Source organism: Mirounga angustirostris, unplaced genomic scaffold, assembly GCF_029215605.1.
Source record: "Mirounga angustirostris isolate CCGP_5_RB_7025 unplaced genomic scaffold, mMirAng1.0.hap1 SCAF_10, whole genome shotgun sequence".
NCBI lineage: Eukaryota > Metazoa > Chordata > Mammalia > Carnivora > Phocidae > Mirounga > Mirounga angustirostris.
The window spans coordinates 59,314,789-59,336,400 of NW_026991718.1; the positions used below are offsets into that span (position 1 = coordinate 59,314,789).

Genomic DNA, 21,612 nt, shown 5'->3' on the forward strand with positions numbered 1-21,612 from the left:
TATTTAGGGATCCTACTTCTCAAACCCATTGGGTATGTTAATGTAGGTGTACCATATAACTTTAAAACTTAAGGGGACCAGGGTGCCTGGGTGGCTCTGTTGGTTAAGCATCCAGTTCTTACTGTAAAAGATTCACTCAGTTATGAGAGCGAGAAAGAGCACCCGTGCACTCACACATGAGTGGAGGGGGACAGGGAGAGGGATAGAGAATCTTAAGCAGACTTCTGCTCTGAGCCTGGAGCCTGACTCGGGGCATGGAGCTTGCTTAAGATTCTCTTTTCTTCAGGATGCCTGGGCAGATCAGTTGGTTAAGTGTCTGCCTTCGGCTCAGGTCATGATCCCAGGGTCTCCACATTGCTCCTTGCTCTGTGGGGAGCCTGCTTCTCCCTCTGCCTGCCACTCCCTCTGCTTGTGCTCAGTCTCCCTCTGACAAACAAATAAAATCTTTTTTTTTTAAGATTTTATTTATTTGACAGAGAGAGTACAAGCAGGGGGAGAGGCAGGACCCGGGATCATGGTCTGAGCCAAAGGCAGACGCTTAACCGACTGAGCCACCCAGGTGCCCCAAATAAAATCTTTAAAAAAAAAAAAAAAAAAAGATTGTCTCTTTTCCTCTCCTTATGGTGCGTGCCTGAGGCCCCCCAATCCCCACATTAAATAAGTTAAGAATAGGTTGTACTATTAAGATACCTTTAAGTAAATAACATTAGAAACCAAACTTTCGGGGTGCCTGGGTGGCTCAGTCGTTAAGCGTCTGCCTTCGGCTCAGGTCATGATCCCAGGGTCCTGGGATCGAGCCCCACATCGGGCTCCCTGCTCAGCGGGAAGCCTGCTTCTCCCTCTCCCACTCCCCCTGCTTGTGTTCCTTCTCTGGCTGTGTCTCTCTCTGTCAAATAAATAAATCTTAAAAAAAAAAAAAGAAAAGAAAAGAAACCAAACTTTCTCCTTAACTGTTATTCTATATTGTAGTGGGGGGCAAGTTAAAATCCTGTTTCCAGGATTAATTTAATGTTATAATTAAATTGGAAAAGGATAATATCTGATCTTGATTTAGAGATATTTTACATAAACTTCTTATTTATAATGCTTATTACAAAATTCCATCTTCAGGGGTTTTGTAGTTTTAACCCATAAAAATAAGTTTATATGTGTATTTAGTTAAATGAACAACATAGTCCCTTGTATTTTTTATTTAAAAAATTAGATGTTGGTGTACTTAATTAGTATAGCATTAGAAAATATCTTAGAAGATAATTTGTAATTGTTAAGTCTGTATTTTGTAAAGTTAACAAAAATTAAAGTTTAAAGGAGTAGTACACAAAAATGATTGGCATCATTCAAAAAATGCCAGTGTTGCCGCCGATGGGATTGGGGTTTATTACCAGACTTTACTTTCACCTTCACCTCCCCCGTTTTTTTTCTTACTGAAGATTTATTGGCATGCTCTGAAAGTGTTGAATAATTTTTTTTAATAGGAATTAAAAAATACGTTGTTGGCCTCATTATCAAGACGTCATCTGACCCAACTTGTGTTGAGGTAAGACCATTTAAAGTGTGAGAATATAAAATCATTTAAATACTGAATCTTCAACTTAAATCTACTTACATCACAGACATAATCATTTACAGTAGATCTGTAATAATTCTCAGATGGATTTCTTTGCTTATATTCTTATACCTGTTTTAGACTTTGTTTTAATCTAAACTTTTTTCTTTTCTTAGAAGGAAAAGGTGTATATTGGGAAATTAAATATGATTCTTGTTCAGGTAAGCTTTTACTTGATTAGTTCTTTTCCTTAAAAGAATCAAATGCTTCAATTAGGCTGATTACTAGAATAAAATATTCAGACCTACTTTATCAAATAACTAGACTAACATCTTACAGTAATAATTTTTACAATAACTATAATAGTTAAGCTACTATTTAACATTTGAAATTGTAAATTTTCTATGGCTCCAATATGGATCAGACATGTTACAATTTTCTCAGTTGCCTGTTGACTGCATATTTCCTTTCCGTGTCATCTACATTTTAATTCATAAATCATTCCTTTGAATTCAGCATTCCTTACATTTATCTCTATACTTAGTCTGTTTTTCAAACTTGCTAAATAATTTAGTCTCAGCTTCAAAATTTTTATATTTACATATTTTTAATGACAAAAATTGTCTTGGGAACATTAATTAGTATGTGAGAAAAAAGTAGATTTTTCTATTTAATAAGTTATGAGAACATTTGGGTTTTCACTAAGTTACACTGGCTTTTATACTGAAGACATTTGTTGTTAGCCTATCTTTGGGATGAGGGAGGAATACAAAGAAATTAGTTACCTCTTATTAACAGGTACAATTAGGGAATAATCTGATTAGGAAAACCTAGTATACAAAATATATATTACAAATATATAATACATATAAATGTATACAAATATTATAGTACAGACTTGAAAGATGATTCCATCCCCAACTGTAATGCTGTGTCTCTTCCAAATTTATATGAACAAATGCTACTATATTTCAGGGCTCAGATTCCACCCAAAGAAAATGCCTCTCCCTGCCTATCACCTTTTTATTGCTTAGAGTTTTATCTTTGAGTTTACTTAGGATAATTTAAACATCTGTATCTGGCTATTGTTGATACGCATGCACATTAGAACAGCCTAGACCAAGGCTCAGTTGGTGGATCATGCGACTCTTGATCTCCAGGGTGAGAGCTCAAGACCCACATTAGGTGTGGAGATTACTTAAAATCTCTAATAAAAAAACAGAAGAAAGAACCAGACTAGATCTATCAGCTGGGATAACTGAGAGGAGTCCTGGGCATTTGAGGCCAAATACTTCATCTGTGTTATACTTCGCCTAATTTATTCTATAGAGGATGGCACATTTACTCTCTTAATCAAGGGGGAGAAAATGAAAAGTGGGTATATTTGCTTCTGCTTTTAGTGTCACACAACTTCTTTGAAGTTTGTTTTGCCATTGAGAAGTGAAATTAACATTTCTTATCTTATTTTAGATACTAAAACAAGAATGGCCAAAACACTGGCCAACTTTTATCAGTGACATTGTTGGAGCAAGTAGGACCAGTGAAAGTCTCTGTCAGAATAATATGGTGATTCTTAAACTCTTGAGTGAAGAAGTATTTGATTTCTCTAGTGGACAGATAACTCAAGTGAAAGCTAAGCATTTAAAAGACAGGCAAGTAATTATATTTTGCTTTAGAATTTAAGTTATTTCTGAGAAGATTTAAAGAAATTTGGAGGTTGATTATAATTTATTGTGAAACTGTGATCACTAATATGTTAAATTACTTTTGTTTTTCAGTAGAAATTTAAATAGTCCTAGAGTGGACCTAATATTCTAAATCTGGAGGCTTGAAAAATATGTGTGGTGATAAAGATAGGATGTCATAATTCATTGTCACAGCAAAATAACTTTATACATCTCATGCAAAAGGAATATAGGTCAGGAGTTCCCAGAAACCTTTGGGATCTGTTTTTATTTATTTTTTTTTTTTTTAAAGATTTTATTTATTTATTTGAGACAGCGAGAATGAGAGAGAGAGAGCACATGAGAGGGGGGAGGGTCAGAGGGAGAAGCAGGCTCCCTGCCGAGCAGAGAGCCCGATGTGGGACTCGATCCCGGGACTCCAGGATCATGACCTGAGCCGAAGGCAGTCGCTTAACCAACTGAGCCACCCAGGTGCCCCTGGGATCTGTTTTTATATGGTGACTACTTAAATATAAGTGAAGGAAGTGACTTGGGTCCAAATGTCAACTGAATTGTTACCAGGCCTGTGTCTTGGGAACATACATACCACTTTATTTTCTTTCCCTTAGTAATAAAATTTGTTCTAATCATTGGGGCACAGCAGTATTTCACCTTTATATATTCAGACTAACTTCAGAATTTACAGTTTTGCCTCCGTTTCCGGGTATAAGCACATTGTAGGATTTGGGACATATATATAAAATGCTGCTTCTCTTACTCTCTTTAGTTTGAAGAGTTTTATTTCAACTATCTTTTATATCAAGATTGATGGAATTTGATTCCATCAAATTGATGGAAGCCACCTGGTTGGCTCAGTCGATAGAGCATGTGACTCTTAATCTTGGAGTCATGAGTTCAAGCCCCACTTTGTGGGTGGAGATTACTTAAAAAAAATAAAATCTTTTTTAAAAAGATGGATTAAATTATTTCAAATTAGTAAGGATGACAGAAACCTGAAAGTGAAATTATATGCTTTTTATAACATTTTTTATGGGTAAGCTTTCAAAGAGTGATATTACAGATAGCTTTAGCAACTTTGTAGCTTTTGATGAAGTTACGGATATTTGTGTTTGAATAGAAGTGACTCAAGTTTTTAATGACTAAAATTGGTGACATTTTTTGTAATTTTGTTAGTATGTAAATAATTACAGTATTTCTGTGTATGTTCTAAACTGATCACTTTTTTTTTTAGCATGTGCAATGAATTCTCCCAAATTTTTCAGCTGTGTCAGTTTGTGATGGTAAGTGCTTTTGATTTCATTTTTTTTTTTTTAAGTAACAATTATAGGAAGAGAATTATTTACAGATGTGTTTTTGTTAACAGGAAAATTCCCAAAATGCTCCACTTGTACATGCAACTTTGGAAACATTGCTCAGATTTCTTAATTGGATTCCACTGGGATATATTTTTGAGACCAAGTTAATCAGCACATTAATTTATAAGGTACAGTGAATACATCTCAGTTTTTATCACTGGATAGTTGCATATATTATTAATTTGTAATGCTCTTAGCTATAGAAAAAGCATTATGCATTTGTAGGTATGACCAGTGTTGTTTCTAAGACGATTAACTACTCAGAAGAACTTTCCTTTAGTTTCAGCTAATAATTCTTTGAAATGGTGTCAAAAATCTCAGGAATTCCATGTGAACAACTGTTAAGGGGTTTGATTTTAGGAATGTTTTGTAAAGTGGAAGATCTCAGTTCTTTTCCTGCCCCCCCCCCTTTTTTTTCCTAAAGCAGTAGCATAAAATACTTATATAAAGTCTTAATAATTGTTCATCCAGAGTTCACCAGTACCAATTAGTTGTATTATCTTTCCCGATGCTTTCTTGGTAAATGGAAGGAATAAATTTGTATGCTTAATTGAGACCTTATTATAACAACATTTGAGATTTTGTAATTCAGGGCTTGATGAGGTAATAAATACTCTATTCTAATATGTGAATTTACAATATTGGAGATACTTTATTGGTAGTTTATAAAACTGTTTGCTATTGTCAGTGGTACTGCAAAGGAAACATTATTAAATAATACAACTTTTATATACGTAGAATAAGTATCGGGCCAGTGGGCATAACCATTTTTTTAAGGTTTTTGATGCTTAACCAAATTGCCATCCACAAATGGTATGCCATTTTTATACCTTCTCAACAATAGAAAATTGAAAGAGCCAGTTTTACCATACATTTGTTAACGTATTGCCCACCTCCTAAAATCTTAAGCAGTTATAAATCTTGGGTCTTTATTAGACTACACATAAAACATGATGTTCTTAAAAGTCATATAATGGTTCCTGGGAAAGTTACCAAGCGACTTTGTTTAGATGTCTGAAGACACATCAGAAGAAGCACAGTTTGCTCCTAAAGCATTTACTGTCTATTGGGTGGAGGATGAAATTTCTTCAAAATCTATGTGCAGAACAAAATATCATCCATTTATCTGGTGTTTTCCCTCTTATGTTCCCTATTGTTAAAACCTTTATTTTTCTTAATTGTTAAGTAAAGTATTACATGCCATTTAATTTTATGCTTCCTTTTTTAAAAAATTTTGTAATAGTTCCTGAATGTTCCAATGTTTCGAAATGTCTCTCTGAAGTGCCTCACTGAGATTGCTGGTGTGAGTGTAAGCCAATATGAGGAACAATTTGTAACGCTATTTACACTGACAATGATGCAGCTAAAACAGGTAATACAGCACTCTTAACAACTGACTAAACAATTTTAGTGTCTTAGAAAAAAAAAGTTGGGTTAGAGTTGAACTGTTTTGTTACAACTAATTAGATCAGCTAAAATGTGATTGTATATTTATTACATAAAATCAGATCAGGTAGAAATTTTAGTGAACATTTTGAAAATTGTTTGAAATAAAGTTTCTGGGAACATCGTAGTAATTTATTTACATAGAATTTAGAAGCTTGGAAACCTGGGGTTTTGATACTAGCTCTGCTTCTGACTTTGCCTCTGAAATGTAGATTATCCATTTATAATCTTGATTTAGGTACATAGGAAATTATTGAGAATGTTAACCATAATACTGCATTACAGTATGTGTTTGTGTTCCAATGAATTACTTGAGTATTTTTGTTTTTAATAATACTAAGAAAGGAAAAGTCTGATACAGGGAAAAATTGAGAAAATTTGTAGAAATCTTATTATTTGTAACATTTTAAAAAATCAAAAGCTAGAATACAAAAATACTATACTATAATAGACGAAGGATTTCTAGTGAAGAATAATATATTTAAGTCTGTGGTTTATAATAATAGTAACAAAGTGATGAAATCTTAGTATTTAAAGGTAATACCTTGGGGCACCTGGGTGGCTCAATCGTCAAGCGTCTGCCTTCTGCTCGGGTCATGATCCTGGGGTCCTGGGATCGAGCCCTGCATCGGGCTCCCTGCTCAGCGGGAAGCATGCTTCTCCCTTTCCCACTCTCCCTGCTTGTGTTCCCTCTCTCGCTGTGTCTCTTCTCTGGCAAATAAATAAAATCTTTCTAAAAAATAAATAAAGGTAATACCTTTTGTTGGTTTTAGAATGCAGACTAATGGTCCATATTTAAATTTGTAGATGCTTCCTTTAAATACCAATATTCGACTTGCATACTCAAATGGAAAAGATGATGAACAGAACTTTATTCAAAACCTCAGTTTGTTTCTCTGCACCTTTCTAAAGGAACATGGTCAACTTATAGAGAAAAGGTTAAATCTCAGGGAAACACTTATGGAGGTAGGCTTTGTGGACCCTTTGGCTTCTGAAATTCTTTTATATAATGAAAGCTTTTTTAAAAAAATGCCTTTGTTCCAAAATGTCTTTTATTTAAATGTCTGTACCTGTGGGGCGCCTGGCTGGCTCAATCCGTTAAGCGTCTGCCTTTTTGGCAGGCTCATGTCATGATCTTAGTGTCCATCGGGTTCCCCACTCAGCGGGGAACCTGCTTCTCCCTCTGCTCCTCCCCTCCATTCATGCTTGTGCTCACGCACATGCGCACTCTGTCTCTGAGATAAATAAAATCTTTTTTTAAAAAATAAAATGTACCTTTGATGACATCTTACCTATTGTCAGTGCATAAAAATATGTTCATTCTGAATTATAAGCCGAATTTGATTGTGTTCTGCATAATGCCAGATCAATATTAATAATCAGAATTAAATTCAAGGGTATTCAGACATTTCTGAGATGAAAAATCTAAAGATGTTATTTTAAAACTAAGGTATAATGCATATAACATAAAACTATCTTTAAAGTGTACAATTTCAGTGACATGCACAGTATTGTCAACTGTCATCTATTCTAAAATATTTTTATTCACCTACAAAGAATAACGTACCCATTAAAATAGTCCCTCATTCTGCTCTCCCCCAGGCTCTAGCCAACCACTAATTTGCTCTCTGGATTTTATCTATTCTGAACCTTTCATATAAATGGACTCCTAGTATATGGTCTTTTGTAATTAGCATCTTTCACTTAGCATGTTTTCAAGGTTCTTTCATGTTGTAGCATGTACCATTATTTCATCTCTTCTTACAGCTAAATAATGGTCCATTGTATGGTTACATATTTTGTATGCCCAATCATGAGTTGATGGACATTTGGATTGTTCACACCTTTTGAGTATTGGTATGAAATGTCCTTTAATGTCCATTCCTTTTTAGGGAACTTAACTAACATACATCCTGGCCAACAACTACATAAAGTTTTTAAATGTTCTAGGAGATGTCTGAAGAAAGCACAATTTGCTCCTTGAGAATTTTTAGGCTATTAGATGAATAATCAAACCTCAGAGTTGTGTAAAATGAAATATGAATTTTTATGCTATTAACGTAACAAGTGGAAGGGAATTTGTGGTAGGGTGCTAATGTCTAAGGATTATTTTAATACTGTTCATCTTCTTTGTAGGCCCTTCATTATATGTTGTTGGTATCAGAAGTGGAGGAAACGGAAATCTTCAAGATTTGTCTTGAGTACTGGAATCATTTGGCAGCCGAACTCTATAGAGAGAGCCCATTCTCTACATCTGCTTCTCCATTGCTCTCTGGAAGTCAACATTTTGATGTTCCTCCCAGGAGACAGCTGTATTTGCCCGTGTTATCCAAGGTAATAATAAAGTGGGTGGTTGAGTGCTCTGTCTGTTCCTTGCTGTGATTTTGAAGACTAAATGCAAGTAGTTATATACACGACGTGTATATAAGAGAATAAACAGATGACTAGTTTAAAAAATCAATATATGGGCGCCTGGGTGGCTCAGTTGGTTAAGCGACTGCCTTCGGCTCAGGTCATGATCTCAGGGTCCTGGGATCAAGCCCTGCATCGGGCTCCCTGCTCGGCGGGGAGCCTGCTTCTCCCTCTCCCACTCGCCCTGCTTGTGTTCCCTCTCTCACTGCCTCTCTCTCTCTGTCAAATAAGTAAATTAAAAAAAAAAAAAAATCTTAAAAAAAAAGAAATGCAGATTAAGAGATCACCTACCAATCTACTGAATCAGTCTCTGCATGAGACGCAGAAAAGTTACATTTATTCATGATAAAGAACATTTGAAAACAATTGTTGTAGGATTACTTTTTTTTTTTAAGATCTTATTTATTTACTACAGAAAGTGAGCACAAGTGGTGGGGAGGGGCAGAGGAAGAGGGGGAGAGACTCCCTGCTGATCAGGGAGCCTGATGCAGGCACACTGATCCCTGGACCCTAGGATTAAGACCTGAGCTGAAGGCAGATGCTTAACAGACTGAGCCACCCAGGCACCCCTTGAATTACATTTTTAAAATGTTTATATTCTTTTATATTGTGGGAAGAATTATGGAGGTATGTTGGTCTTAAGTGTGAAGTGCTTGATCTTAATTTTTTTTCCTACATTTGATGTGGCTGATTTCAAAAATGTAATAGATTTTTCTTGTTTATTGTTGAGTAGGTCCGTTTATTGATGGTTAGTCGTATGGCTAAACCAGAAGAAGTATTGGTTGTAGAAAATGATCAGGGAGAAGTCGTAAGAGAATTCATGAAGGATACAGATTCCATTAATTTGTATAAGAATATGAGAGAAACATTAGGTGAGTCAATAAATACTGTCAATTTTATCTTTGTAATTCTCTTCTGGGATGGAAATACTTTTTAAAGAAATACATTATACTTTTCTGAATTTGTTAATAACCACCTTTATTAATGTGCTGTTACTTCTTACTAAAGATTTTTGATTGTAGAGTTTTGTATTTGAACTTTTGGAACCTTTTCCCTTCCTTTGTAGTTTATCTTACTCATCTGGATTATGTAGATACAGAAAGAATAATGACTGAGAAGCTTCACAATCAAGTGAATGGTACAGAGTGGTCATGGAAAAATTTGAATACATTGTGTTGGGCAATAGGCTCCATTAGTGGAGCAATGCATGAAGAGGATGAAAAACGCTTTCTTGTTACTGTTATAAAGGTATGCAAGTGATACATATGAACTGGAACTGTTAGGTAACTATATTGTATTGTTATAAATGACTGAAATTGCTCTCATTTTACAGGATCTATTAGGATTATGTGAACAGAAAAGAGGCAAAGATAATAAAGCTATTATTGCATCAAATATCATGTACATAGTAGGTCAATATCCAAGGTTTTTAAGAGCTCACTGGAAGTTTTTGAAGACTGTAGTTAACAAGTTGTTTGAATTCATGCATGGTAAATCCTCTTTAATATATATTATTTAGCTATTTATATTTATTGAACAAAAACCAAAATTTTTCTTAAAAATTTTTTGAAAATTCTTTTTGTTTTGTTAGAGACCCATGATGGAGTCCAAGACATGGCTTGTGATACTTTCATTAAAATAGCTCAGAAATGCCGCAGGCATTTTGTTCAGGTTCAGGTTGGAGAGGTAATGCCATTTATTGATGAAATTTTGAACAATATCAACACTATAATTTGTGATCTTCAGCCTCAACAGGTATGTAGAGCACCGAGCATATTTTTTTAAGAAAGTAAATAGTACTGGGGCTCCTGAGTGGCTCAGTCAGTTGAGTGTCCAACTCTTTGATTTTTTCCCAGGTCATGCTCTCTGGGTCATGAAATTGAGCTCTACACTGGGTGTGGAGCCTGCTTAAGATCCCCCCCGGGGCACCTGGGTGGCTCAGTCGTTAAGCGTCTGCCTTTGGCTCAGGTCATGATCCCAGGTGCTGGGATGAGTCCCGAATCAGGCTCCCTACTCCGCGGGAAGCCTGCTTCTCCTTCTCACACTCCCCCTGCTGTGTTCCCCCTCTCACTGTGTCTCTGTCAAATAAATAAATAAAATCTTTAAAAAAAAAAAAAAAAGATTTCCCCCCTGCCAAAAAAAAACGTGATTACTTTTTTTTTTAAGGTTTATTTATTTGAGAGAATGCACATGGGGCGTGGGAGGGCTCGATCTCAACACTGTGAGACCAGGACCCAAGCTGAAACCAAGAATCATATGCTTAACTGAGCCACCCAGGCGCCCCGTGACTACTATTTTACCCAGAATTCATGAATGGCAATAGAAAGAGTGCCACCATTGGACTCAGTACATGTGTCTCTGTGGCTAATTTTTTTTTTTTTTTAATTCCAGTATAGTTAACATACAGTGTTAAATTAGTTTTGGGTTTATAATACAGTGATTCAATAGTTCCATACATCACCCAGTGCACTTTTTAATCCCCATCACCTATTTTACCCCCCCCACCCACCCACCTCTGCTGGAGTGGTTGAATTCTCATAGTGGGGCAAAAATTTACGCAGAAGTTTGTCAGGCTATTTTCTTACCCAATGTAAGTTCCTCCTCAGACTCACAAAATAAGTTCTAATACATATGTGAATTGCTTATATGTAGTTTTCCTTATAATGCATAAAAGTAAAATGTCTGCCTTTTTACATAGGTACATACATTTTACGAAGCTGTGGGGTACATGATTGGTGCACAAACAGATCAAACAGTTCAAGAACATTTGATAGAAAAATATATGCTACTCCCTAATCAGGTTTGGGATAGCATAATCCAGCAGGCAACCAAAGTAAGTTTTACTACTTTTTCTCAAAGTTCTAATGGAATTCAAGACAACAATGTTGTTTACAAAAGTAGCAGAAATTATACTGTAATTTTATTCTGTTTTGCTGGTATATTGGGACTGTTACTCTACTCTTAGTTGTACCTGTAGGTAATAAAGATTTCTTTTTTTTCTATTTTGGATTATAAATGTGATGGTGGTTTGGAGTAAGGTGTGGGTAGTGTTTTTTGCTTTAGTAATTACAAAGGTAATTTTCATGTGATAAATGAAATTTGTTATTTGTCCTTCACAGAATGTGGATATACTTAAAGATCCTGAAACAGTTAAGCAGCTTGGTAGTATATTGAAAACAAATGTTAGAGCCTGCAAAGCTGTCGGACATCCCTTTGTAATTCAGCTTGGGAGAATTTATTTAGATATGCTTAATGTATACAAGTGCCTCAGTGAAAATATTTCAGCAGCTATCCAAGCTAATGGTAAGCGATTCTGAAGTTTTGTGGAATGATGAATAGCAAGTCAGTTCTGCATTCACAGTCTTAGTGTAAAGCATTCATTTCTCACAGATTTAAGTTAACCCTCCCTATGTGCCAAATGACCCTAGACAATTATTTTTAATGAGTTGCATACACTTTTCCCTTGTAAAATTAGTCTTAGTTTATTTTCCCAGTACATTCATCTGTGTGTCCTTGTCTTTGTTTTTGAGTGGTAAATGAGAACTGTTAGATCTGAAGTATATGTAACTACCAATGTAGAATTTTAGTTGTCAAGTTGGATTTCACTGGATTGTATTTTTTAGGTGAGATGGTTACAAAGCAACCATTGATTAGAAGTATGCGAACAGTAAAAAGGGAAACCTTAAAGTTAATATCTGGTTGGGTGAGCCGGTCCAATGATCCACAGATGGTATGTGAAATGTTACACTTTTTAAGTTGATGCTGTATTCTCTGATAATATATGCATATAGCTCATTTAAAGGTAATTTCAGTGGATGGATATGTTTGGCATTGTTTTGCAGTGTCCTTTTTTTAGAGTCCTTGAATACTTTAAAATATTATCATATACACCATCTTCCTTAGAAATTACTGTTAGTGGGGGACAGTAGTGATATGTAACAAGGCAGCTTGAGTCATTTTTTTCCCCCTATGGATAATAGATATATTCCAGTGAAATTTTTTGTGTTTCTTCATGAGTCTTCAGAGTAATTTACGAAGATGTCATTAGTTTGCCTCTGCAGTGAAGGTAAGGGCTTTCCCAGTGGAAGTTTTAAAAGTCTCTTTTACTCTTCTTTTAGTTTGAAATCATTTCCAGAAAGGAAAATGATTTTCAGAAACTAAACCAGGCTCCATATGTGCCTCAACTTGGGAAAATGTGTGTTAGTATTTTTTTAAAGTTTGTATTTTTAATTTATTCTACCATTTCATTCTCTTGATCCTTGGAATATTACAGAGAATCCTGTCATGTTAATCTTTGCTGTATGCAAATAGTGGTTGACACGTGTGCTGTTTGATAATTTTGAAATTTCAGTATTGTTCCTACAGATGAGATACTTTTCGGGGAAATTGTTCAGAAAACAATTGTGGGATTTTCAACATACCAAATATTGAAAGGTTTTGAACACATGTATTATGAGATCAGAACTATATTTAAAATTCAAAAGGAGAAGATAAGATGAATTAAAGGAATTGTGAAGTTCATAATTTACAAGAGCTTGGGCAAATTTTAGGAGTATCGGTGACAATAATAACAAGGAGAGGGTATCATTTTACAACCAAGATTTGTATGAAGGGTTGGGGCAGTGAATTAAAAAATACCTCAAAAATACACTTAGGATCCAGTTTGTGGGGAAACAATTACTGCACTGTTAAGAGTAAAATGGGAAACAGTTCTGGTCTAACAGAACAAGTGAGTTACCTGAAAAATAATGTTGTGCTTATCCTTAAAATTTTACTAGGCCTATTTTGTATAGTAGGACACTACTAACACTGTTAACTTCAGTTATAAGAAACATTATTTGTAATTATTGTCCATGTCTTAATAACGAACCTATTAAAAGCATGTAAGTTACACCTTAATATGACCCTGTTTATTGAGACTCATGGAAACTCAGTCTTTCTGGTACAATTCCAATTCCATTTTATTTTTGTTAAAAGTACTTACCAGGTAGCATTCACTGCATTTAAAAAAATAATAATTGAATGAGTGTCTACTTTGTATTAGATATGAGCTGCTTGGTTTTTATTATAGATACTATTCATTGACACAATTGATACAGTATTGGTTAGGACTTTTCATTCCTTTAGGTAAGTGATCCCACATACAGTAACCCTAGAATCCTGGTCCTACCGTAGTAACTTGGAGCTGGTCACTTGATTTTGGGCTTCAGTTACCTTAGTAATTACAGATTTGAATTCTGAATATCTCTGTGGCTCTTCCCAGCCTATTACGATTTCTTGGTTTCCGTTGGTAAAAAGTTTTAATAGATATGCAACCTAAATCTCAATACAACACTGATCTAGCTGTTGATAATGGTTAGCAAGTGTATAGAATAAAACTTAAAAGCGTTCTTTTTTTTTTTTAAATAGGTAGCTGAAAATTTTGTTCCTCCTCTATTGGATGCAGTTCTCATTGATTATCAGAGAAATGTCCCAGCTGCTAGAGAACCAGAAGTGCTTAGTACTATGGCTATTATTGTCAACAAGTTAGGAGGACATATAACAGCTGAAATACCTCAAATATTTGATGCTGTTTTTGAATGCACATTGAATATGATAAATAAGGTATGTGGTTTACATTTCAATTATGGAAAATTCTGCAGTATATATGCTTTAAGTAAAGCGTAAATATACCTATGAGATTAACAGAAGTTTTAAGCTCTGGAGTTTAAATATTTGAACTTCTAGATCAGAGAAATACTTACCTTTTTTTTAAGATTTTATTTTAGAGAGAGTGCACAAGCTCGAGGGGGGGGAGGAGCAGAGGGCGAGGGAGAAGCAGACTCCTGGCTGAGCAGAGAGCCCAACTTGGACTCGATCCCAGGAACCTAAACTGAGCCAGACACTAAACCTATTTTTTTTTAAATGTATAAAATCTTGGGGCACCTGGGTAGCTCAGTCAATTGAGCTTCTGACTCTTGGTAGTTTTGATCTCCAGGTTGTGAGATAAAGCCCCAAGTCCAGGCTTTGAGCTCAGTGGGGAGTCTGCTTAAAGATTCTCTCCTTCTGCCCCGCCCTCGCATGCACTGTCCCCTCCTCAAGCAAATAAATCTTTCAAAAAGATAAAAAGATCTCTACAACAAAACAGTAAATTTGATAGATTGTAACATTCAAATAGCAGCTAACATTTAGTGAAACGTTGCTGCATTTTAAACATTAAGAATTTAGTGATACTGGATTCCCTGGGTGGCCACTCCACTGCTTGTGCTCTCTCCCCCTACCAAATAGATAAACAAAATCTTAAAAAAAAAAAAAGAATTTTGTGATACTAATTTCTTTAAATGGTGCGTTTTAAGTTACAAAAGTATTATACGGGGCATCTGGCTGGCTCAGTGGAGCATGTGACTCTTGATCTCAGGGTTGTAAGCTTGAGCCCCACATAGGGTGTAGAAATAACTTAAAATCTTAAAAAGTATATATATACAATGTGCTTAAAAGAAATGGGAATGTAGATAAACATGTACAAGTTATTCAGTAGCTAAAAAATTTTCAGGTCTGTATTAATGATCTTGAAGTCACCGTCATAACATGGTAGTAATAGTCTGAGTAACTACAAAATGTGATGTTCTTTATGTGGGCTTTGATGAATTCTCTTTATAATGTGATCTTCTGTTCTTTCATTTTAGTAATTCATTTGTGTAATAAATGGTAATTTCATTTTCCATGGGAGGCAGATTATGTTGTCTTCAGGTTTCCAGTCATGAGGCCGTACACCTTATGGGGCCCACTAACAACTCCAAATCTTTATACTAAATTAGGGTTTACTTTTTCTCTCTTATTTAACATAATTAAGGTATTGAAATATTACTTTGTTCTCACCATTTGTTTTTAGGACTTTGAAGAATATCCTGAACACAGAACGAACTTTTTCTTACTACTTCAGGCTGTCAATTCTCATTGTTTCCCAGCATTCCTGGCTATACCACCTGCACAATTTAAACTTGTTTTGGATTCCATTATTTGGGCTTTCAAACATACTATGAGGAACGTTGCAGATACAGGTAAAATACACATGTCCTTTTATTCATTTGCCCTACCAGTCCACAGGCTCTTAGAGATAGATCTGTAGGTATAGTCAGGTAGATAACACTTGTTATCAGGGTTTTATTGGAGTACATCACTTGCATATGTAGGCCTAAGTAAATTCTAAAAGCAGTTGAGTCCTCTGTTCCATAGTTGAGTCCACGGGCAGGATTGAGTTGGAGATGGGCATAAAACATCACTTCTCCACATCCTCACCACTGTGTCCTTTTCCCCGTCTGCTTTTCCTCAGTGCCAATGAGGGTCAAAATAAGGATAAAACACAACATTTTTAGCAAGACAGATTTTTATTTAGTTTGTTTTTACATAGAATTCGGTTTGTGTAGCAGGTATGTACTTGTAATGCTGTTTTTAGAGTTGATTTGGAGAGAATCGACAGAACCTTCAGAAATAGTGGAAAGTTGGTAATAATTATTACTTGTAGTCTGTAACTAAGCAGGCATTGATGGTATTTGAACTCCCATTACTCAAGATAACTTAGTCAAATAATTGTTAGTCATTAGCGGAAAGGGGGGTAAGAATGGCCTTTGAATCAGAATAGTTGAATAGTGGAAATTCTATATGAATGTTACCAGTCTGTAATAACTTTGTTGGTGTTCTGTACATTTTAGGCTTACAGATACTTTTTACACTCTTACAAAATGTTGCACAAGAAGAAGCTGCAGCTCAGAGTTTCTATCAAACTTATTTTTGTGATATTCTTCAGCATATCTTTTCTGTTGTGACAGACACCTCACATACTGCTGGTAAGAACTTATAGCCATGAGAATGTTAAGTGTTCCAGTTGTTATTACCTGTTGGAGGTAATAATGTTCTTTTCATCAACAGGTTTGACAATGCATGCGTCAATACTTGCATATATGTTTAATTTGGTTGAAGAAGGAAAAATAAGTACACCGTTAAATCCTGGAAATCCAGTTAACAACCAGATGTTCATTCAGGAATATGTGGCAAATCTCCTTAAATCTGCATTCCCTCATCTTCAAGAGTAAATATGCTTTTTAATACGCATACATTTTTCAGTTAAAAAAATAGTGATTATTTAATTGTTGTGTTTTGATTTACAGTGCTCAAGTAAAGCTCTTTGTGACAGGGCTCTTCAGCTTAAATCAGGATATTCCTGCTTTCAAGGAGCATCTTAGGGATTTCCTAGTACAAATAAAGGTATGTGTTTTGTTTGTATTTGGAGAAATAGTAAAACTAGATATGATTTAGTTGTTGCATTGTAGAATTAACCACTTTTTTGGTAAAGCAAAATGAATGATATTCAGGCTTACTAGTCCTAGACTGATTCAGAGTGAAAAACTAAATTGTAGTTGAGAACAGGTTGGATTTGAAATGTTTTTGGAAACTTGTTATTAATACAATTCATTTTAGATGATATAAATGTCTTGGAATATTGTGATTACATCCTACAGCTGATTTTTTTAAAAATTGTGAAATATGGGGAAGGAAACACTGGTAGACCCTTTGGGGGTTTCATACCCATTTTGTTAGTAAGGAATCCATTTTAGGGAATTAAGACAAATTCACAGATAATCAACCCATTACTACTGTTACACAATGCTTCATTTAAATTTATGGGAAGAGGGATTCATCTTGTATTATTTTCTTTTAAAGAAATTTAAAAGTAGGGACGGCTGGGTGGCTCAGTTGGTTAAGCATCTGCCTTCCGCTTAGGTCATGATCCCAGAGTCCTGGGATCAAGTCCCGAATCTGGCTCCTTGCTCGGCAGGGAACCTGCTCCTCCCCCTGCTTGTGTTCGCTCGCTCTCTTTCTCTGACAAATAAAATGTTTTAAAAGAAAAGTAACATAACATCTATAAGTGGTTGATGGATTGTCTTAACCTGACTTAAATAAGAACTGGTCACATGCAATAATCAAATTTTTTCTCCAAGATAAAAATAAGGTTTTTTTCAATTGTAAATATATTAGCTAAGTTGTAAGGTGGAGAATGAAAATTACCTGAAACAGCTATAAAGTCAGTCACAATGTAGCTAAACTTTGTCATTAATCATAGGAGAAACAGCTTTTTAAATCTCCTGGCTTGTGAAGCGTATTAACATATATATATATGACATCAGACTGTGCCTCTTTTAATAACCTTTTTTATCCTCAACTAAGACCTTTGGTTTTAATTCAGCTATACAGAATTGTATTATACTATAAGTTAGGGATACCTGGGTGGCTCAGTCAGTTAAGTATCTGACCCCTTGATCAGGTCATGATCTCCAGGTCCTGGGATCAAGCCCCATGTGGTGTCAGGCTCTGCGCTCAGCACAGAGTCCGCTTGTTCCTCTCCCTCTGCTCCTCCCGTGTGCGTGCCAGCACGTACTTGCTCTCTCTAATACCTATAATCTTTAAATACATACACGCGCGTGTGCGTGCACACACACACAATATAATTTAAAACCAACCAATTGAAAGCTAGATTTTTATCGTGTAAACAAAACATGGAGGTGCTTGTCTATCCTTTTTTACATGGGGTTTTTTTGTTTGTTGTTTTTTGTTGTCTCCCCCCACCCCAAACAGGTCATTTTCCAAAATTGGAATTCATTATGTTAACACTTCAACCATCTTGTGTTGACAGGAGTTTGCAGGTGAAGATACATCTGATCTGTTTTTGGAAGAGAGAGAAACAGCCCTTCGACAGGCTCAGGAAGAGAAACATAAACTTCAAATGTCTGTCCCTGGCATCCTTAATCCACATGAAATTCCAGAAGAAATGTGTGATTAAAATCGGAAGTCATGCTGGGTTTTTTTGTTATTGTTGTTGGGTTCCCCCCCACCCCCCGCAACTCTTGTTAGCAGAAGAAAACAGCATCTGGATATTTGTCGACCAAAATGATGCCAATTTGTAAATTAAAATGTCACCTAGTGGCCCTTTTTCTTATGTGTTTTTTGTATAAGAAATTTTCTGTGAAATATCCTTCCATTGTTTAAGCTTTTGTTTTGGTCATCTTTATTTAGTTTGCATGAAGTTTAAAATTAAGGCATTTTTAAAAATTTTACTTCATGCCCATTTTGTGGCTGGGATGGGGGGAGGAGGCAAATTCAATTTGAACATATACTTGTAAATTCTAATGCAAAATTACACAATTTTCCTGTAAACAATACCAATTTTTAATTAGGGAGCATTTTCTTTCTAGCCTGTATTTCAGTCTAGAAGAAAAGGTAATGAGTAAAACAAATTGCGTTAAGAGGATTCTAGTGCTGCATTGTCTAAAGTTAGCACCTCTTGGACTGAATCGTTTGTCTAGACTACATGTATTACGAGTCTGTATGGCAAGTTTGCAGCAAGATCATGTGCATATCATCCCATTGTAAAGCGACTTCAAAAAATATGGGAACACAGTTAGTTATTTTTACACAGTTCTTTTTGTTTGTGTGTGTGTGCTGTCGCTTGTCGACAACAGCTTTTTGTTTTCCTCAATGAGGAGTGTTGCTCATTTGTGAGCCTTCATTAACTCGAAGTGAAATGGTTAAAAATATTTATCCTGTTAGAATAGGCTGCATCTTTTTAACAACTCATTAAAAAACAAACAAAACAAAACTCTGGCTTTTGAGATGACTTATACTAATTTACATTGTTTACCAAGCTGTAGTGCTTTAAGAACACTACTTAAAAAGCAAAATAAACTTGGTTTACATTTATTTTCCTTTATTGGCTCAAAATTATTCCTACATTAATGAAAGTGATTATATATGTCTTTTAAGTATTAGGTAACATTTTTTAAGTGAAGTTGGACACTGTTGATTTACAAATACAACCTCTGGGGTTATTGGGAGTAAAGGCACAGTTGGATTAATCGAACATGCTCCAGATGTTACCTTCTGTTCCCATGAAACAGATCCCTTTTGTGACAGCTTGATGTGCTTTTATCTTTATTTGCAATTAAAAAGCATCTTCTCTTGGTTCCTGGATAGGAGTTCGGTATAACAGATGAAAGAGAATGAGAACCCAGGTGTAAGAAGCTACTGCAGATATTCTTGATTAATTGTATTTTTGTCAAATATAACCCTTAGAAAGTTGCTTTATCCCTTTAGGAGAGGTAGGAGGAAGGGGGAAAATGTGTAGATGTCCTATAAAACATGAAAGGGGGTAGAAATAAGGGAATAGAAAAAGGAAACTAGCTTGGGTGAGCCTGTCTCTAGAGGATTGAGTCTAACCTATAAACCTAGACTAAAACCTAAGCATTTGAAGTGCCTCATGTTCGTGCAGTCAGCAGTTTTGTATAATTGCTGTACTCTTCTAACTTCGTAGGCTTTGACAAAACTATTATTTCAGTAGAATATAATCCTGTGTGAAACTTTTTTCTAGGACAGTAAATGGTAAGAGTTCAAATGTATTCAAAGAAGAACATTGGAAAACTCTGTTTCAAATTTTAGCTTTGTTAAAATCTTTGATTTGTTCTTATTAATTACTTGTTTTGGCCTAAAAAACCCTTTTAAGGTTTTCTTGGGTCAGCCAGCCAAAAGTTCAGGTTCAGATTGGTCTATTTTGAATTAGCTGCGAAATGCATATTGTTAGTTTTGAGTCGCTGTCACCATTTCTGTCAATGATCATACACAATTTTCTTACCTTCTAGCACATCCACTCTACTCCCTGCTTTCTTGGTATGTTCTAGATGTTGCAAGAAAACAAGTCTTGGCTTGGAAACCAGGATAGTCCACTTTGAATTTAGAAATGATTGGCAACTGGGATTCAGCCACTGCTGAGAGTAAATTTACCTTTTTTTTCCTTTTTACTTTGTGTACAGGCCTCAGGACAATGTCACAAAAACTGATAATTGTTCCTCAATATGTATCATTCATTTGTTTTAATAATTGAATCCCTATGTTTTAACTGGGTACTTAAGCCTCCTAGCTGACCTTTCCCAACCACCCTTGCAACCAGGTTGAAGTCTTGACTAGAATGAAAGCAGAAGTGATAATAAACTTCTGAAAAATACCTTTAAAGGAAGGGACATGGATGTGATGGTAAGAGCTCGAGATTTTAGATCGTGAAATGAAAGATAATGGATTAGAACACCTTTCCTCCCGTTTCCCCTGCTGACTTCTGTTACTGTCATGTACTTTAATTATACAATTTATTATTTTACAATATATACAATTTTATAAATTTTGAACTTCACAAGACATTAAATTATCTTGAATAAAATTATAGCTATAGCTTAAAAGAATCATTTCTTCAATGTTTACATAAGCTAAACACATTCAAGGAAAATACAGAAATTAATCGAATTGGAAACTTGGAATTCCGGTCTCTTTACACAAAGTTCTCATCAGAGGTATGTTCTATCCCATAGTTCAATCCCTTGTATGAAGCTTGTGGGACTCCAGCAAAGAGGAGATTTGACCAAAACCAAGAAAACAATAGTGATAGCAAATTAAATCTTCGGTGGGCATTTCTTGCTTGATTGTACATTGATCATATTTGGGTCACCCTCGAGGTATTTAACACAGTACGCTGGTAACTGGTCATTTCACGTGTTTAGCATAGTGCTTTTTAACTCTTGGGAACAAGTCAGTCTCTAAATTCTTACAAGTTGGGAGGAGAACTGGAATTACTTTGCATAGTTAAGTGGGTCTGAATCCTGGTCCAGGCACTCATTCAATGGGGAATCTTGGGTAAGGCATTTGAACTTGAAAAATGGGATCACAAAGCTAAGTCCCCTTGATGGTTGTGAGAATTTACATACAAACATGAGAATATGCCTGACACCATACCTAACTCCAGGGTGCATTTTTTTCTTCACATTTTAGCTTCTCTGAAATTGGAGTAGATCTGAACAATCCATGGCATCTTACACTTTCTGGTGGACCTGCAATGCCACTGACGTGTCTTTGCCTGTCCACATGTGAAACCTAATCATAGCTGCTGGTGTGCATTAGTTTAATTGCTTAGTGTCTTCAAAAGGATAGTTCAACATCAAAATGTTACTTCTATGTACAAAAAAGGGCACACAGAGGCAGCAGAACAAACTTCTAAGGAAATCTTAATTTTTAGAAGGATAACCACAATTCATATTTTCTCGCAAAGTGGCAACCAAGTTATGTCTTGGGACCTATGCAGGGGAGCTGCCCA

The 21,612-nt window shown here is 35.5% G+C and overlaps 1 protein-coding gene across 2 annotated transcripts in view; it reads left to right on the forward strand.

Annotated features, from left to right (window-relative positions):
* XPO1 (exportin 1) overlaps positions 1 to 19,003 on the forward strand; it is a 45,698-nt gene extending 26,695 nt beyond the window's left edge. For both annotated transcript variants that reach the window (XM_045884927.3, XM_045884925.3), the window contains exons 5-25: positions 1,476 to 1,537; positions 1,723 to 1,767; positions 3,017 to 3,198; positions 4,463 to 4,511; positions 4,595 to 4,714; positions 5,830 to 5,958; positions 6,840 to 6,998; positions 8,169 to 8,366; positions 9,178 to 9,316; positions 9,511 to 9,692; positions 9,778 to 9,934; positions 10,036 to 10,199; positions 11,143 to 11,277; positions 11,564 to 11,747; positions 12,068 to 12,174; positions 13,854 to 14,048; positions 15,316 to 15,484; positions 16,136 to 16,270; positions 16,353 to 16,512; positions 16,592 to 16,688; positions 18,115 to 19,003. In XM_045884927.3, the coding sequence (XP_045740883.1) occupies positions 1,476 to 1,537; positions 1,723 to 1,767; positions 3,017 to 3,198; positions 4,463 to 4,511; positions 4,595 to 4,714; positions 5,830 to 5,958; positions 6,840 to 6,998; positions 8,169 to 8,366; positions 9,178 to 9,316; positions 9,511 to 9,692; positions 9,778 to 9,934; positions 10,036 to 10,199; positions 11,143 to 11,277; positions 11,564 to 11,747; positions 12,068 to 12,174; positions 13,854 to 14,048; positions 15,316 to 15,484; positions 16,136 to 16,270; positions 16,353 to 16,512; positions 16,592 to 16,688; positions 18,115 to 18,261 (2,915 nt within the window). In that variant the 3' untranslated portion in view covers positions 18,262 to 19,003. The remainder of the gene's footprint in view (positions 1 to 1,475; positions 1,538 to 1,722; positions 1,768 to 3,016; positions 3,199 to 4,462; positions 4,512 to 4,594; positions 4,715 to 5,829; positions 5,959 to 6,839; positions 6,999 to 8,168; positions 8,367 to 9,177; positions 9,317 to 9,510; positions 9,693 to 9,777; positions 9,935 to 10,035; positions 10,200 to 11,142; positions 11,278 to 11,563; positions 11,748 to 12,067; positions 12,175 to 13,853; positions 14,049 to 15,315; positions 15,485 to 16,135; positions 16,271 to 16,352; positions 16,513 to 16,591; positions 16,689 to 18,114) is intronic.
* The last annotated feature ends 2,609 nt before the right edge of the window (positions 19,004 to 21,612 follow it).